The 19,449-nt window shown below is 44.3% G+C and overlaps 1 protein-coding gene across 3 annotated transcripts in view; it reads right to left on the bottom strand.

Moving 5' to 3' along the window:
- Nucleotides 1-3,419: 3,419 nt before the first annotated feature.
- Nucleotides 3,420-19,449, bottom strand: part of Kcnd3 (potassium voltage-gated channel subfamily D member 3) — a 217,599-nt gene continuing 201,569 nt past the window's right edge. The window contains 6 exon segments of one of the 3 annotated variants that reach the window (NM_001270962.1): nucleotides 3,420-8,381; nucleotides 9,047-9,294; nucleotides 10,353-10,409; nucleotides 11,835-11,924; nucleotides 12,260-12,361; nucleotides 18,876-19,038. In NM_001270962.1, coding sequence (NP_001257891.1) covers nucleotides 8,180-8,381; nucleotides 9,047-9,294; nucleotides 10,353-10,409; nucleotides 11,835-11,924; nucleotides 12,260-12,361; nucleotides 18,876-19,038 — 862 coding nt within the window. In that variant the 3' untranslated portion in view covers nucleotides 3,420-8,179. 3 annotated transcript variants of the gene reach the window in all.

Below are 19,449 nucleotides of genomic sequence, written 5' to 3'. Positions count from 1 at the left end.
TTTAATGTCATTCTGTCAAGTTTCTTACAAAAGGATTACACTACATTTCCTTTTTTTTTTTTTTTTTTAAAGATTTATTATATAGAGAGCATTCTTCCTGTATGTATCCTGCAGACCAGAAGAGGGCACCAGATCTCCTCATAGATAGTTACAAGCCACCATATGATTGCTGGGAATTGAACTTTGCTCTGAATGAGCAGCCAGTACTCTTAACCGCTGAGCCATTTCTCAAGGACTTGCATTACATTTCTGTATTGCTGCATTGTTGTGGAAATTTTGTCATAGTAGATCTTTGATGTTTTGGCAGGAAGGAATTTTTTTTAATATTCTCTGCTTCCAGTGGTAGTTTTATTAGCCATGAAAACAGATTTAGGTAAATGCACTGAATGCATTCCATCCATCTTCCTGATGAAGCTGTGAAGACGCCCACATTTCACTATGTTAAGTGGGCCAGCATCATCTGTTGCTACCTTCTGCTTATGTAAGAGGTAGCTTGTCCTCTTGTGTCTTGGGTTTTAAACTTTTTAGAAGATATAGATAGGTTGACCCCAGAAAATTTCTCATTCCTTAGTGGGATTGTAAACAGCATTTCAGAGGGCTCATAGGCCTTCCGAGGTGGATCTATGCCATCCTGGTGGAGACTTGACCTGGGTTGCATAGATCAGACCTGTGCTACTGTGTTGCTGGTAGACTAATGGAGGGTTATACCTCTGAGTGTTCAGTGTTTGACAGAAGGTGAGTTCATTCTGTTCTGACTTTTACTATAGTATATCCTAATCATGTTGATCTGTCTTAGAGAATTTTCTGTTTTTTTCCTCTTTTTTTTTTTTTTTTTTCTTGAATACTAGGATCTAAGGAGATCTATCATTTTTCTGAGATGGTGGGGCCTCTAAAATTAGGATTTAGAAAAGTTATATTTAGGGGCTAAGTGTTCTTTTGTCAGTCTGGGATCTTGCTGTGAACTGGCATTTAGGTGAGAGATTCCTTTATGTATTGAGCAATCTATTCACTTTTAAAAAGGAAAGTTCTTCATTGTGTACATACTTAGCAGTGTAGACTATCATAGTGTTGTCAGCAAATACCCATAGCCATTGTCATTTAATATGATATAGTCTTAAACTGCTCAGCTTTGACTTCCGTGATTTGGCATGGTCATATTCAGACATATGAATACTATACACGTATTGTGAAGTTACATGAAATAATTATACAAACCTAGATTAGATCCAATGTATCACTAAGCTTCAGAGATTTTTTAACTGCACACTTAAATAAGGTTCTGTCATTACTATGTAATTGAACTTAACCTCTTTCTACTCTTCCCCCCTACTCCCCGCCACAAGAGTCAACTTCACAGTTTGTCCTTGCTAGGGGATTTTAATTAGGATACCACAGCATCTTAATTAGGGATGAGGCTACCCTTTAGACTAGAAATTAATTGGATCTCTCTGGGTTTGTTTTGTGTTTGCTCCCCTTCCCCTTTTTTCTTTTGCTAGAAAATTACTTTAGTTACCTACCCTCTCGGAATCCAGCCTTCTCAATCAAATGAGACTTTGGAGCAGACTTTTGGGTCCCTTGTAAGATTTAATTTTTATATGATTCATAATGAGAAACTTTTATGAGGATAATTCAAATTTGTAAATGAGTCTTTATATAAATCAAGGTAATTTTTGAATTTTTAAAATCTTCAGACCATTCATGACCTGTAACAAGGTTAAGCTGGAATTAGGAGTTCATTATTACATAGAAATCTTGGTGAAACCTTAGGCTAGTTCCCCTTTCCTTTTTTAAAATTTTTTTCTTTTATTTGTGTACTCACATACACCAATGGAGGCTAGAAAAAGGTGTTGGAGCCCCTAGAACTGGAGTTCAGACAGTCATGAGCTATTCAACATGGGTGCTGGGAATGGAACTCAGGTCCTCTGAAGAAACAGTGAGTGCTCTTAACCAGTGAGCTGTCACTCCAGCCCTCTGGATAATGATGAGAACATAAGAGATCACAGGTTACTTCTTTAGTGACTTTTTTTTTAAAGTATCTTCAAGGTAAACTTCAGTCCCAGTATACTTAAAATAATTAAAGAATGATCTTATTGTGGGTCTTGTCTAAGATAAAAGAGTGGTTTGGAAGGGAAGTTTTTAAGGGCTTTTTCCATTTCCCTTTAAATATAATTTTCCTGGCCATTGCTGACACAATTCACAAGACTCTTATTGGGGCAGAATGTGTTTATTTTGTATTTTTTGAGTAAGTGCATGTACACTTCTTGATACTTGACATTTAATGCTTTAAACATTTTGTTAGGAGATGGGCATAAAGATGCACGTGCCTTTAATCCTAGCACTCAAGAGGCAAAGGCAAGCCGATCTCTGAGTTCAAAGAGAGTCAGAGCTACATAGTAAAAAGTTTTATTATATTTTAATTGTGTATATGCCTACATGTCATGGTGCATGGGTAGAGGTCAGAGGGTAACAGAAGTCAGTTCTCTCCTCCTACTCTGTAAATCTGGGTATCAAAACTCAGCATCAAACCAAGGGCTTTATGCACTGAACCATCTTCAGGTCCCACACTGAATGCTTTTTAATGAAAAAGAATTGCTGATGGCACTCAGAATTGCTGAATGAATACAGTTTCCATGTTTTGCCCAGCTTATTGAGCTATGGGTCTTTAGTGACACCTAGTGGGTGGTAAGGATGTGAGCATTAGAATGCTTAGAATGAATTAGAGTGCTTAGAATGAATTTCATAGTCGACTTGGGCATACTGTATCCCCCCGCCCCCCTTTTACAGTTTTCATTGGGATCTGTTGTTTGTGGAGAATGAAAGGATTTAAATGTGTGTCGTCAGATGGCAGAACATGAAAATGCTGCTTCTCTCATATCAACAGAATTGTTAAGGTTAAAGCAGATCTTCAAGATTCTTAACTACACCCTATCCCCATCCAACCCCTTTAAAATCAAGACAGAAACTGAAGGGAAGAAGTTAAAAAGTGACTGATAGGAAGTCAAAGATATATGACAAGTCTGAGCTTGTACTTCTGTTGCCCATCAGGTCTTAGAGGGAGAGGGGAAGTGGGAGAGGGAGATGGGTTTGAGACCTTGGTCTAAGTGGAACAAGTATTAGAGGATATATAAAAACCTTTTTGTTTAGTAACTGGTCCTTAAGAGAGAGCTGTAAACAAATTCAGCCCAGTGTTGTGCTGTTAAAACAGTGAACTTGTCTGAGGCATGTAGGAAGGCCAGAAGTGCCAGGAAGTTGTAATAGAGTTGCTTACATGGAAGGAGAAGAGGGGGAGGGCTGGTTAGATGAGGCCTTTACACCTAAGATTATGTCCCTGATCTAGCAGCCTGGAAAGCTGGCTGGTGTAAGGCAGTACTTTTGGAAAGGAAAACACTGGTGTTAAAAAGGCAAACCTGACTTGAAAGCTTGTGGCACATAGTTTGTTTAATCCAGGTTGGATACATCAGGTACAGCAGTGGCACAGGACTCAATACTGTAAATGATATGCATGTTATAACATTTGCACTACAGTTTCAAAGAAGACAAGAAACTTAAGAGCTTTTTCCCCACAGAAAGTTTTCACATTTGTCTTCCTGCAGTTTTATACAATGTATTTCTTTGCCAGTGTGATGTTGGTAAGCAAAGCCCAATAATTATACGAAAATAGAAAAGAACACACTTGATGTTTTCCACAAGAACATTAATGGGAGCGCATGACCTCTAAGGAAAACATTGGAATGTCTGGTTATCAAAAATATACCATCCCTCCCACCTCCCTGGTTTGTAAAATAGTCCATTGGTCCAAGGAGTCCCCTAGGACTTGGGTCTGTGCCCTGCACTGGCTAATGTGTTATCAGCCAGCACAGTTTAAGAACCTGCTAAGATAAATGTCATTCCAACATTTGATGAGAAACGTAGAATATCCTGAATAAAAAACAAGACCCACAAGGAACCCCTTTAAAAAGCCATTTTGTTTCAAAGCCACTTTCCCTTGGTTCTAATGCTTTTCCTGATACTGTTTGGCCTCCAAGTGTCATGGGTCATGACTGTTTTTCCTTTATCCCATCACTTTAAAGCTTTGCAAGTAATGAGAATTCTTTAGAGGAAATATAAAAGTGTCTCCTGTTCCTCTTATGGTGGTTACCATGCTAGCTAGCATGAAAGGGAAGCTATTACTTCAAATGAACAGTATTGGGATCCTTCTGCCTTACTTAGTTACCTAGTAATTGAAACGAGGGAGCCTGAATCACTAGAATCCATTAACAATTTCAAATCTAATGCTAGTTCAATTTCAGTCACTACTGCTATTTTTAAAAAGACAAGGAAAATGATCTAGGCATATAATGCTCCCAGGTACTTTCCCTACTTGCTTTCGGACAAGAAAAGGTCACGATCCTGAACTGCAGAGAAAACAACTGTATAAAGTCCTCCACAGTTCTGTATGTGACTTCTGTCAACTGCAGAGTTGACATCATCCACCACTTCCTTAACATCTGATCAATGTGGTCATACACTAGGAATGTTCAACTGTTGAGACTATCTACTGGTCTTTTGAAAGAGGTTCTGTACAGTTAGTCCTGAGCTTGAGACTAGTTAGGAAAACTGGGAATGAGGACAGAATAATGGTGTATTTCAGGAGGTCCTGCTAATTCAGGAATGCTTCCTTCCCCTAATCAACACTCTTGAAATCTGGCTTTTAAAAATGAGCAAGCCTTAGAGCAATGGAGCAGGATATAGAAGACACTCCCAGGACCCAAGTCCTGGATCAAATCATAATTTTGCCACTCGCGTGCTGTGAAACCTTGAGTGAGGCATCCAGCTTCTTTGTGCCCATTTCTTCTCTCTGAGTCAAAAATTTACTAAGGTGACTTCTTCACAGATTGTAGTGAGAAGCAATAGTATGCTTTGAAATGTCATCGTCCAAGCCTCCTCCTCATTGAGAAAGTCAAACGTTTGCCTGAAAGATCTTGGGCATTCGCTTGTTCATCTACTTCTTAGAGAAGTGATCACCCATGGCTGGCTCTACACAAGAAACACTGTTTCTAAGTTTATAATTTGTACTAGTACAGTCAGGTGATTTCCAAGAGCTATATCAAGTCATGTTGACATTTACACATGAGTGTCTCCTTATGACATGGCAACTTTGATGGTTCTTCTCCAACATAGTAGCTCTGTGAGGCAAGAGGTGTGATGAAAAACCTCAAAACCAAACCAAACCAAACCACATTAGACCAGTAGCCAAAGAGTCTTGTGCTCTGGTCCCTATTCTATCCTTAAAGACTATATTGCCTTGATGGTATCAACTTCTCTGCATCTTAGCTTTCTACACTGTAAAATGAATTAGTCTTTTAATTTCTCATATGCTCAATACTGTATTTTCCAAGTTATTTTCATTTATTATTTGAGTGTAGTCTTAGTCTTTTTTTTTTTTTTTTGTCCTTTTCTTTTTTTCATCACCAATGCTAAGTAAGGTTGAATGGAGTGGTGGAGTGGGGAATTTACTGATACCCTAACATGGTTTGTACACCGTGAGTCATTGCATCAGAGAGCTCTTGGTCTCCAGAAGAACGTGGTATCCTGGTTGTTGCCTTACTAGCTGATGAATCAGATTTACTAAGTTGATCGAAGTTTTGCCGCTGTGCTTCCCCGTGAATCCCCTTTAGCAGATATGGCTGTGAGCTGTTTTCTTGGGTTGGTATCTTTGAGCATAGGTGAGTTGGGTTCCTTATCTCTTGTCAAGACTAAAATGGGGGAATGAAAATGCAGACAGTTTAATGATTATTTTTAGGAGCTGGCATGATATGGGCTTTGGAGATGAAATAGAAACAACACAAGATTCAGGTCTCTGAAGTCAATAAAAATGGAATTTTGGAGGTGCAGGTTTTAAAATATATTTCTTTTCATGAGAAGCACAGTATGCTGCGTTGGTGCACTGTTCAAGTGACATGGAGATCCTTGGTTGAAGCAGCCATTATTCTAACTCTCTAACGACTTGTTCTGAAATAGAACGGTGGTTTGTATGAGAATTCAAGTGTTCCTTTTCAACTCTTCTCCTTATTCCACTCAGCTCTTAGGGCTTATCATGCAACTAGACATTCCTTTGTTCCATGATCCACTCTTCAAAAGGAAGATCCTCTTCTACTACTTGGCCTACCTGCTAAAATTGGGTCTAGCTTGGCTCTATGCCTTGGCTGCTAAAATATGTCTGAAGTTACTAGATTGGAAGAACCACTCCATTCCTATAAGGGGAAATCTTGAGGCCAGGTCTAGGAGAAAGGACTGTCGGGCCACTGAGGATGAAGACAGGGAGACAAACATGGAAGGAAGGGCCCCTTTCTTCCACCCTTCTAGCCACTTTCTGGTTTGGTACCGCTTCAAAACACCAGGACTCCTCTGCATTCAGGGTCACTGGGGCTGGAACCAGGAAGCCCCATGAGTGTCCTCAGGTTAACCGCTGTCTAGTTAAAACTCATCTAGATGGCTGTAGTGGGTAGAGAGAGTTTGAGCTGTAAATGAACAGCTTATCTTTATTTTAAACAGCTGTAGAATGGGTAAGAAATTCCAAACAGCTCATGTGCCTCAGATCCTAGGCTTCAGAGACTGCAATAGAGTATTTGGGGTTGAGAAGGGCAGGAAAGGACTCTTGTCACTAACCCTGAGGCTCACTTGCTCTGCTGTGAAGTGGTGAAAATGATTAGGAAGATTCCAGAAACACTGTTTCCCAGGCCCACTACCCTGCAAATAACTTGAACAAACATATCCACATTTTCAGGATATAATCTGCACTCCCTCATTTGTGTGGAGGTCATCAGTGGTTCCACACATTAGCTATCTTCAGAGATGAGGGCTCAGACCTCATGGCATCTTTTAGACCAGGCAATGATCATCTAGAGCCTCTTGCTTGCTTTCTTGCTTTGAAACATTCTTCATGAGATACACAAGCTTAACTTTCACAGTTCTATTTAGGAACCGCCTTGGGTGGTAAGCCAGGGTCTCCTCCCATCCTCCTCACTTGAAGATGCTCATGAAGCCTCTTGGCAGAGCTCCGCATGGACTTCATGGTGGATCCTAAAGGAGGGTACACAGCAAGGCGCTCTGGAACTGTGGGAGCTTCTTGGTGCTTCTGTCTTCATTGGGGCATAGCAGAAACAACTGCTTTCTGAGGTTGCTGATTTCAATTTCAAGACCACCCCCCCACCTAAACTGCAAAGATAAGTGGTTCCAATTAAAAGGGAAGCACCTCTGTTCATAATATAGACTTACCTCACCCTTAAACTCAGCCCACTGGCTTCCTTTCTTTTCTGTATTGGCATTCACTCGGCCTGACCCCAGGCACAAGTCTGCAGTACTTGGCAGTGACGGAGAAGGATTTACTGTCCACGGCGAGACAGATGGTTGGACACAGAAACAGCCAAGGTGAAGCAGATAGGTACAGAGACAAAGGAGACGGACGGACCAACGGAGCAGAAGGTTTGCTGTGTGGTTGCTTGACAGTTCTGTGCAGGTCAGCTGGGCAGTGAGGGCCCGGCTAAGGTGACCTCACCCATCCAGGGAATGGGGAGAGAACTCAGCAGTAACTGACTTTGAGCCTAAAAGCTTTTGCTATAAAAGAAGAAAAATAAAAACCAACCTCACAAAATGCATTGTTTTGGTTTAAAGGTGTTGGGTTCGTGGAGAAAAACATTTCACGAATATCCATTGATGATTTTGTTTTCCACCTTTTCCCATGAATAAATATTATCCATTAAGATCCTTGAAAAAGGTGCTTAAATACACAGTGTTATAATTTCTTCCTGTTTGCATGTGACGACTCGGCCTCTGGGCTGCTCTTGGTCTTGTGTTTTCCTCACTGGGGTCTCCAGAAACAACTGTTATTTGGTCTGAGGTACCCCCACCAGGCCCTGTCCAGGCAAGCAGCCTGCACCCCCTAATGGCCAATCCCCTACCCACCCCCTCCCTTCCTCTGGCCCCAGTAAGATGCAATGTCACAGGGCTATGTCCACTCCAGCAGGGGGATCCTTGGGTACCCTTTGCTGTTTCCTTTCCCTTCCAGGCACAAGTCTCAGTGCTGGAGGTGCAATGGGGCAGGCAGAAATAGTGGGAGGGAGTGGTCCCAGTGGCCACCCACCAACATGCCAGCCCCCTTTACTCCCCACTACCCCCTCAGGCCCTCTGTCCAGTGTTTTTACAAGGCAGAGACCTTGACAACATTGCTGGTTATGGAAGGAATGTTCGTGTTGGGACCTGGGCTGGCAGGGGGTGGCCGACTTTCTCCCTCTGGGGTTAGAGCTGGGGGAGTAGGGATGCTGATGATGGCTGTTGTAATCTGGGATGTTTTGCAGTTTGGTCTCAGTCCGTCGTCTGCTTTCAAATTAAGGCTGGAGCGACTGGGATAGAAAAGAGTGAAGTGAAAATGGTTCCTGCTATTGGCACCCAGTTCTCCCTTGATTCCCTGCACTGTTTTTGCTCTATGTTCTATCAAGGAACTCAATGGCCCTTGATCTCTCCCTTTAATAATCAGCCTTTAATTGCCATTCTAACTATTATTAACAATTACCAAATCATGCAGATAGTACTTATTCCCAGCCCAGTGGACTTATCACTTGTGATGCTATGATCTTTACGTTTTCTGAACTCTCTAACTTATTTGGATTAATGGGGAATGGCTTAAATACAGAGAAGGAAAGGTCCACTTGTGACTCACATTCAGCTTGGAATTAGCCGTATATACCACACAGCTGAGAAAAGTATTTTCTTAGGAAAATGACCATAGTCCATCTTTTCAAGTTTTGAATTCGTTCTGAGTCCCTCACCCCCACCACTTAAACCCACTTTTGACCTACACTGCTACAGTATCATCCTATAGCCCACGGAGACCATTGGATTAACTTTAGTGCAGAAGAAGGTAAGTGGGGGAGGAAAACAGAGGGGCCCCATGCAGTAGATAAAGGGAGCCACTAGGGGATCCCCGAGGTTCTAATGCTGAGCTTGTTTAATTCTGGAAAGGGAATGACTCAAGACTTTGGGGGTGGCAGGAATGGAAGCCACCCACCTAGTGGTGAGGGAGGGCTGCTCACTGCCCTGGATGTGGATGGTGCTGAGCTCTTGCATGCTGCGCAGGCGGGTGGCCGGCAGGTTGGAGTTGGGCAGGTGCGTGGTCTTCTTGCTACGGCGGGAGCAGCAGGTGGTGGTGAGGCCCGAGTGGCTGGACAGAGAAGGGCTTCTGGTGGATGGGTAGTTCTGCATTGAGCTCTCCATGCAGTTCTGCTCAAACATCTGCTCATCAATAAACTCGTGGTTCTGTGGGAGGAAGGAGAGAAAGTGAAAAAGAAGAAAGGAGGAAGGGCAGAGCTCCAGTCTCTGTCTGGCTGCCTGTCTGCTTGGGGCTGCCCGGATTACAGATAAGTGTTTGGGAGGGGTTTCATTTCCACAGGTGTCAACGTCAAAAGAATCAGATTGGCATCCCTGGGCATTAGATTGGGCAGGGACACAGTTGTTCAATCATTGTGTTTCATATACTCCATCTACAGCTTTGAGAAGAAGGACGAGAAGAGACCTAGTGGTATCATCAGAGCTGGAATCGATTTTTTTCAGTAAGCTCAGAAGTCATTGAATCTGAGTTTTCTTGTTCATCTTTACACATCTGGTGACTTATAAGTGTGACATAAGTTTGTAAACATTTTGGACCTTTCATAAAGTTGGAGGAACATTGTCCTTGAATGCAAAGGGGTCAAATTGCCAGGGCTAAGATTTTTTTTTAAATCTTTTTCTTTCCCTCTAGTTATAGCATACGGATCCTTAACTACCTGGCAGTACAGGATTCCCTGGGTCCTAGGGATTTCCTAGTGTAAGCATGGGAAGAGAATATTAACAGGGTTTTGACTGGAGGCCACAAGAGTGGCTTGTATGTAGCTAAAGCCAGGACAATTTGAAAGTTGCTGCTTGGCTAAGGTGATTAAAGCTCTGTGGCATTGGTAGTGAGGCTAAGACTGTCAGAATAAGGAGAAAGAGAAGTGTAAGAACAGTTCAGATAAAAGAGTCCCCTGTCAGCCAATACCAGGAGTTTCTAGGAAACTTGGGAGGTAGCATAGAGCTTGGCATTCAAGAGGAAACCTTGAAGCTGAATCCCACTGTCCCCTCTTAGCCCCTGGGAAGGTCAAAGGGAAAAATAGGAAAGGAAATTGGGTAGTTTGGGTGCAAAACCACTGGGAGCCTGAGCTGGTACTGGGTGTGACAGCAGAGACAGCATAAGCCCAGGAAGAATCAGCTGCACATGCAGAAAACCAGGCTAGGGGTAAGCAGAGTAGATCCACAGACTCAAGAGTCAGAGAAGAACAAGTGAATTTATAAAGTTATACCTTGATGGTGGAGGTTCGTACAGACAACAGGGGATCATCCACAAGATAGGATAACCCCTACAGGACAACATGCCAACAGAAGATAGAAACACCATTGGTTGTACATTCCAGCATTCCAGTCTTGACATTCAATTTCTCAATCCCAGCATTCCACCCCCCAAGTTCAACATTCCAGCCCCTGTTGCCAGCATTCTGCTCTTGTCCCAACATTTCACCCCTTGGTTCTGATAGGAGCCTGCTGAACCCAACATTCACTCTTTCCACACCAACATTCTTCTCTTCCTATCTCAACATTCCGCCCAGGGGTCCCACATTCCTTCCCTAAAATCTGGCATTCCAATATCCCATCTCTGCAATCAATCCAGCATTCTCTCAGATTCAGCATTCCATCCCTCCAACCCCAGCATTCCATCTCTTAAACCCCCAATGCCAACATTCCAGCCCTTCAAACCCCAAGGTTTTCACCCATGTCCTTTAAATGTATACATTCCACCCAGCACATGCAACTTGGAATGGGCAGTGGGGTCTGGGCCTATCCCATTGGCAAGCTCAGTTTCCTCAGGAGAATTTCTAGATATGCATAGATGGTTTTTGACCATAGATGTTGGGACCTGTGTTTACAGAGCACTTTCCATTCAGAAGATCTCATGGGGTTTCAACTGTCATCCATGGTATCCATTTTTGGCTTTGAGTAAGGGGTATCTAGCATCTGGGAGGCCAGGTTATGAGCTACTAGGAATTAAGAAGTTCCTTTCCAGAGTGTGCTGAGCCCTGACTCTAGGGTCCAGGGAACTTCTGGAAAGGAACAGGAGGATGTTCACTTCAGCTTTCTCTTCTGACTTCTCCCACCCTATGGTTCCTAGCACCTTTTGCCAAGGGTTCAGGGTTGGCCCTACTGCCCTTCCTCTCAGGCTGTCAATAAGGCACAAGCATCATTCCCATTCCAGCTGGGGCACCCTATGCCATGATCCCCTTAGCATTTGGCCTTTCACAATCCGAACTCCATACAAAACTGCCAAGTTACTAAGTGGGGTTGGGAATGATAAATTCTTGGCTAAAGAATATATATTCTGCCTCCTTCATTAATGTAGGCATGAAAGGGACCCATGGATTGCATCAACTCAGCTACAGGGGTGGGATGAAAATCTACCCTCAGGCTCAGCTTGAGTCTTTGAGGGTGATGTCCATTAGAACTAAGGGATGAAAAACAAAAGTTAGTCTTCAGTAATCAAAACACATGTTGGTGTTACAGGGGAATGGGAAGGCTATGGGAATGGCTTCTTCTCTAGAGCTGTAGGACACAGCTGATCTCTTACTCTGGTGACCTTGCCTCACCCCTTAGGGTCTTCATCCTAGAGGCTGAGAGACTATGGTTTTGGATAGGAAGGGGATGGATTAAACTATCTGGCCTAGGATGATAATGTGCGTACAGTCTTGGAAGGTCAGGGATGAGGCCTGAGGGGGCAGTAGGCTGGAACTCACAGTGGTCTTTTCTAAGCAGTGTAGCAGGTGGTGGTGCTGGCTCTCGATGAGTGACGTGGTCTTGCCCATGTGCTCCTCTTCTGGGGTGCCCTAGTGAGAAAAAAAAAATCAAGGATACGGCTGATGTCTTCTCCTCTCTCCAGCCTCTCCATTTCCTCATAGAAGATAGAAGGACATGGAAAAATCTTGATAAGCCATACTAGGACTTATCACCATAAAACATACTGGTCTTGGGCTGGGGGCCCTTGTCAACAGTGGGTTTATGGGCTGCAGTGATATTTTCTGGGAGAGATATGTTGGTGGGAACATTTGGAAACATGTCTCTGTCAGAGTCTAGATTGAAGCTTTCTGGGGAGTGCTGGTATGTGTGGATGAGAAAACATGTTTCTATTTTATCTACTCTGCCAGGTCTTCTGGACACTTACGGTCAGCTCCAGAGCTTCATTGAGGAGTCCATTGCGCTTGCTGTGCAGGTAGGCATTGGAGCTCCCTGTTTTGGCCACACGGATTCTGGCAAGGCGGGCCTTCTGTGATTGGCAGACAATAAGAGAGACAATAAGATACGAGAAGAGCGAGCCTGGCAGAGCCCATGACAGCAGCTGCCCACTGAGCTGCCCCAGCATTGTCTGAGAAGGGAAAATGAGCTCCTGTGGTCTCACCTTATGCAGCTCTATAAGATGATAGAATGGATCTGAGACCCGTGTACCTACTTTTGCAATTTAGCCATGGTCAGGACTCCAGGAATCTTCACAAACATTCAGCCTGGGTAGAGTCTTGGTAGAAGGAATATCCCAGTTTCAAGTTCTCTCTCCTGAAGCATTTGTTACCTTTCCCAATCAGTATTTCACAATGGCTTATGCCATTTGATTATCTCCTGTCCCTAACGAGACTGTATAGACCCTAGAGGACTGTGTGTGCTAGCTGTCCTGATTCTCTTCTGGATTCCAGTGTGGTTTGTTCCTCACATGCTTTAGGTTCCCGAATAATTATGAAAAAAGTGAAGAGAGCAATGGTACCAGCCACACCTCTTAACTGCCTTGTCCGTTTCCTCCTAGTACTTACCACTAAGGCAGCATACCTGCTTGTCTTGCTGCAGTTTCTCTCCTGTGGTAGAACGTAAGCTCTGGAGGGCAGGTGGTTTGCCTTCTTTGTTACCACGAGGCTCTTTATCTTTTTAAAGTTAAGAAGTGTATTTATAGGTCCACGACTGACTTTGGAAGTTATTAGTAGATACATCAATGGATGTATCAATATACATCTATGCTGCGCACAGAAGTGGGACGGATATACTGTATATAGAGGTGGGCTGGTGTACATGTGCAAAAAGGAACATATTCCAGTATATCACTTTGGCTTTACCTACCATGACTGGAACCCTTCCTGGGAAAGTCCTCAACAGACAACCCCCTGACCCCCACCCCATAGAAGGGCTGATAGCATCTTGGGCCAAGCTCATCTTGATTGCTGAGGGAATAGGAAAGGCTGGGCATATGATATATGCTGGCTGCTCTTTTTTTTCTCCATTAATGACTATTAGCCATAACAACAGTATAGCAAAAAACAGAGCACCAAACATCTAGTCTGGGACTGGAGGAAAGTCCTTTGGCTTAAAGTACATAGCTTGGGCTCTGTAGGTCTAGAACCAGCTCTAAGATAGTGCTGTAAGACAAAAAAGAGCCCATGAGATTCTTGTCCTACTCTGGAGTGGATGGTCCTCTTCCTGCCTCTGGGTACAATGACATGTACCTGGACTCTGAAAGAAGGAGTCTGGGGAGTTGTGGCAATTTTCATTTCTTGTTATCCTCTCCCAGCTATCCTGCCTTGGTTGGTTCACATGCTAAGAAAAGGCCATGAACTGTCCCCTGTTTCCTGGCAACTCTCCCACTGTCTAGCATCTCCTTGTGGGGACAATTTAACTCTTTTCCTTGGTCTTTGAATGTAGGGAAGAGGCTAGAACTAAGTTTGGAAGGTCTTCCTATAAATCCAAGGATGGCTGCTCCTCTACATGGAGAGAATGAAGAGGAAGACATACAAAAGAAAGGCCCATGGGCTGCTCCTGTCACTCCCCATTTCTGAGAACCATTTATTCATTCATTCATTCACTCCATGTCCAAGACGAGTCTGCCTAGTAACTCCGCTGCCTCCCTCCCATGGTAGATGCTGATAGTCAAGTGACTTCCTCACAGCTCATGGAGTTGGCTGCTGTCACTTTGGGGGAAGGCGAGGTATTGAGGCTGCATATGGAAATCCAATTGTGTAAAGCTCATTATAGCCTTATATAATCTGATTGCCACTTACAGCCAGACCTTTCTCATATGTAGGCTCTGTCTTTATTACTTTCCGGAGATGAAAGGTTCTCCTGTCCTCCTCTGTGGCACTTCTTTTAATCTTATCTCACTCTGGATTCTATTAAAGTAGAAGATTGTCACATCAAACATAGCGTATCATTTAATCATTCCCAAGCGGGATTCAGAGGTTTGAGGCATGCTTGCAGAACAGTATCCTTCCATGTAAAACGGGGTGGTGCTCTCTGCTTGGTTTTGTGTTCCTGACGGTCAGAGCCTTGGGCTTGTGCACATTCTTTTATTGCCAGCATCCAGTGCAGGCTCAACACTGAGCAGGAGTTCAAGCAAAGCTTGTGGTAGCCAAAGGAGGAAGAGCAAGCACGGTTGGCTGGAAGTCTGCTTATAAAGCTATTGTAAATGGACCCAGTCTCTGTGTGCATTGGTCAGTTTCCACTCTCCTCCGCAACCATAAGGACGCCATGAAAGATAAGAGAATGTAGAGGCCATGTGGGCTATTTCGAAGGCCAAGCAATTAACAATGAATTGATTTAAAAAAAAAACATGGAGTGCATTGGGGCAAGCCACTCAGCCAAGCTAAAAGAATGAACTAGAAAGGATTCAGCTCATGTCTTCTAACTAGGAAGCCAAATACAGCATCTTTCTCAAAGTGTCTTTCCCCTTCTTCCCTGAGCTTATCTTCATCCTGGTACGTTTCTAACTTTCCAGGCCAAAGCCAAGGAAGCTGAATCTTCAACAGGTACAAATGGAACTTTGGGGTGGGAGGAGAGAGATCCGGTACAACACTGTCAACCCTGGACTCAGCCAGGTACCACTACTGATCAAGATCATTCGGTGACCCCGGAGGAACCTGTAACAACTGAGACTTCCTAGCTGGCAGCTGGCAGCTGGCAGGGACACCCTGCACATGAGTCTTTGTATATCTTGCCCTGAGAGGGGCAGAAGGAAGACAAGGGAGAAATGGATACACAGGCAGTTGTACACTTAGACATTTATCAGAGAGACATTGAGACATGTTGATATAAACACAGAAATGCTCACCACTCTTGTTTGTGATAACTGGAAACCATTGCTATCCTAGATGTTCTTCAACAGAACCATCCAGTGGAACACTACTGAGGGGGAAAACTGAAAGTACATTTTTGGTGAATGGATTTTAAATAAAAAAATTTTTTTTCCAGACAGAATCTTATTGAGTTACCCAGGCTGGCTTTGAATGATGTAGCCCAGGTTGGCCTTGAACTTACGATTCTCCCATTTCGGCCTTCTGAGTATCTGGGATTACAGGCCTGTACCATTAGACCTGGAATAAGGGATTAGTGATACAATTTGAATTACTGTATGGGAATTATATGAATGAAAAAGGCCAGTTCTTAAAGGTTACTTGCCGAATGAGTACACATATGCAACTCCTTGGAAATGAAAGCATTTTATAGGTGCAGATCAGACAAATAGTTCCCAGGAGTAGAGGAAAAGGGAAGGCATAGTAAGAGTGTGTTCTCACAGTCATGCTGCTTCTGGGTCTCCAGGAGCTGCATGGGTGAAGAAAATGAAACACACACACACACACACACACACACACACACACACACCACCACCACCACCACCACCACCAGCACCACCACCACCACCACCACCACCTCCACCACCACCAGCACCACCACCACCAGCACCACCACCACCAGCACCACCACCACCACCACCACCACCACCACCACCACCACCAACAACAACAACAACAACAACAGCAACACAACCCAAACCAAAGCCCCTGGGCCAGTCTAAGGACGGGTGAATGAGGTTGCTTCATACCATGTGTGTACTGTATAGTTTTATAAAATGTTAGCATTAGACAAAAACTGGCCAAAGTACATAAAAGGTCTATTTATGGAACTACGTGTGAATCTATAATTATTCCAATAAAATATTCCTTGAGAAATAAAGGATATGGTACTGAGGGTGTAGTTAAAGGATAGAGCATTTGCCTACCGCAAACAAGGCCCTGGGTTTTAAACCCCGGTACAACAAAAGTAAAAATGTCAGAAAAACTAAAACAATCTCTCCTGAAACCAACGAATGTGGGTAAAACTATGGCAGGTGGAAGCTTCTTGAAGCCCTATCCCAAGTGCCTTTGCTGGACAATGTTGGCTCATCTCTAGTTCCCTTGGGTCAGAGAAGATATCCCTGCGCGCGTGGGTAGATGGGATGCACACATTTCTTTTGGAGCCTTACCCACCAGGTACTTGGGCTGGAGCTTACTTTAATGTCCTCGAATCTCCCAGAAGCATGGTCAGGGCTAAGGACTATCATCAGCTCCCCTAACCTCCTCCCTGTCCTGTCTCTCTACTTTCACTAAGTCCCCTGAGCCGGCCTTGCCTTGGCTCACCATGACGGATTGAGAGCTGGGAGCAGACAGTATTGTTTTTCCCTCTCACAGGAAGCCGGAGGTGAAGGAGACAGAGCTGTGCGACCTTGAGGAGAAACAGTATCCAGGCTAGGTGAAAACACTGTAAATATTTACTTATTTCAAAGGATAGAGAAAGGGGTTGGGGAGGGCTCCTCTTGAGTGGTTTAGAGGGAGGAAAAAGCCAGAGTTGGCCCTTCTGGATTTTAATCACACATCATAAGCTTTATACAGTCTGAGGGAAACATTCAATGCTGTACTCTTTGGGGATGAGCTTCTTTGAGAAGTAGGAATGGTGTGGGCAGGGAGGGAAAGGTGGCTCCAGAGCACAGCTACCTCTGGAGGGGCTCTCACCATGGAACCTGGCACTTCTGAGAACCCTAGCAGCTCTGCGGGGGGAAAAACCTGTGTCTGTGCTTGTCGGGGGCAGGAGGGGGAAACTAGGGGGGGCGGTGGATAGCAGCATGTGCCACAGGATTCCCTGGCCCCGGGGTTTAGATATGGGAGCCCGGTGTGATGGATTTAGTCATTGTTCACATTTACCAGCTGCCCTGAGCAGGGAAAGGTAAGACTTCCATTTCAGGGGTGTCTGGGAGTGGGGAGACCTTGACCTTGTGCAAAGAGATAGAAGGCAGATGCTATAGGGGACAGAGGACCTCAGGAGAAAGACTTTAAGGCTGGCAAAAATTACAGACCAGGTATGGGTGCAGGGGAATAGGAAGGTAAGGAGGAGGTAACACAACGACACACAGAGGTCATTTTTGGGTGTGGGGACACGCTTAGTATATGATTATATTATTCATTGTATATTTTGCTATTTGTCGTTCTTTGTAAGTTGTTGTGTAACCATTGTTTCAGAGTTAGCTTAAACTTGTGGCCTTTTATAACTTTGTTATAGCCAGTATGCACAGACCTGTTCTGAGGTTCTAGATTCTTTTGTACAGTGATTCCTGCTACCCAGGAATTACTCCTGCCAGTGGGAGCAAACAGTCTAGCTGTTAGGCCTGTCACAGGGAAGGTGCTTACATAAATGTCTGTGGAAGGGAAGGGATGGAAGAAAGAATAAAATGCAGAGAGCAAAATCCTCGTCTCATCCTCCAACAAGGTGCCCTTCTGTCCTTTGTACACAGAGACTGACCTCTGTGTACACAGAGACACGGGTCATGACCTCCAGAGCCCTGCACAATAAGGGTGCCATTTTCATCCCAGATCAAAAGGGAAGTAGACACGTCCCTTCAGATATCCCTTCTATTCTACTCTAGAATAGAATCACCCAGGAGACTGGTGAGGTACACTCAGGGAGTATCTATGTTGTCTATAGAGAGAGACCCATTTTAATGTGAATGGTGCCAGTATGTGGGCTGTGGGCTCAGATTTAAAAAAAAAGAAAGACAGCGGAGCACTGGCATTTCCTTCCTCTCTGCCACCTGTCTGTCAAGAGATGAAGACAATTTCCATCATGTGCTCCCCCTGTCGCCATGATGTTTGAAGGCCAAGTAGACAGACCAATCTTTCTGAAACTGTGAGCCAAATGGTCATCTTCTTTTAATTGTAAATGACAGGCATTTGTCACAGCAATGCAAATAACACAGGAAGGACCCTTGTAAAACTACTGCCAGGAACCATCTCTGGATGATACCTTGGAACTGGGGCGTGGCTCTGCTGTCCCAGGGAGAAGCCTGAAGGCCAAAAGAGAAGGGTTTCTGGGCACAGCAGCCTGTAGGCATCCTGCTCTGTATGGGTAGACAGTGGTATTTCACTTACTTGTCTTCTAAGTACGGACTTGGCGTAACAGAACGTTGCCCAGGCCTGGTGCTGACTCTCTAGTCATCGACTGAGTTCTGTGACTTGACACCCTGGTGCTTACTAACGTTTGATGTTCCACTTGACCTAGAACTCAGTGGCCACACTCTCTTCTCTTCTCACAGTGTTCATTTTCTCTTTTCTTCACATTTATTTTTGTCCCTTGGTTTTGTATGGGTCCTCAACAGGATATGAAAATGACATTTTGTTTCCTGGTAAGCTCTTGGGTGGGACAAGGAGGAGCCAGGAGCTGTTTGGCAGCCATGGCTAGGGGTATAGAAATGGGGCTATGGCTCAGTTCAATAGACTACTTAAACGGGGGACAATCAGGTTCTGTGTCAGTAACTGAAGATTTGTTGCATTCACAGCAGACTGGGACTGAGGACATTGGTGGGTAGGAGGACATGACAGTGCCTCACCTTTCCAAGCCAGATGGAGTCTATGCAGGAATCCTCTAAGGCATCTAGGCCTGGCAAGGCTGCCTGAGACCCCCACCCTTCTTACACCCCCAACCCTGCCTCTAAGGCTTACCTTCTGTGCCCTGCGTTTATCTGCTCTCTGGTTCTGATGGTAGATCCTGCTAAAGTTGGAGACTATGACGGGGACTGGCAGAGCAATGACCAGGACGCCGCTTAGGGAGCAGATGGAGCCAAATATCTTCCCAGCAATTGTCTTAGGCACCATGTCTCCATACCTGTAAGAGAGAGGGAGAGGGCGGGCACAAGAGAGAGGATGGAAGTAAGGGGCCATGTGGGAAATAAGTAGGGCTTCTCAGCCAATCACTGGCTTGCCCACACATTCATTTATTCATTTAGTCATTAGTGTGTCATAGTAGCTACTGTGCACAGGAGTAAGGGCTACGATCTCAAAGTGAGCAAAGGAAGCGAACCCCTTATGTTCATGGAGCTGACTTTCTAGAAGGAAGGCCACACACAAGTAGGTGATCATATTACAAAACTCTAGGAATAAGGTAACCAGACCCAGAAGACAAGCACTTATGTGGATTTTAGCATCAAGACTTAGACTTGTGGTTAATTTGGAGTATCTGTAGAACATAGAAACCCAGAAAGATCATTGGTGATGAGGGAAAGAAAGATCTTAAGGG

Source organism: Rattus norvegicus, chromosome 2, assembly GCF_021556685.1.
Source record: "Rattus norvegicus strain SHRSP/BbbUtx chromosome 2, alternate assembly SHRSP_T2T, whole genome shotgun sequence".
Classification (NCBI taxonomy): domain Eukaryota; kingdom Metazoa; phylum Chordata; class Mammalia; order Rodentia; family Muridae; genus Rattus; species Rattus norvegicus.
This window is presented reverse-complemented; position numbering and strand designations above follow the sequence as displayed.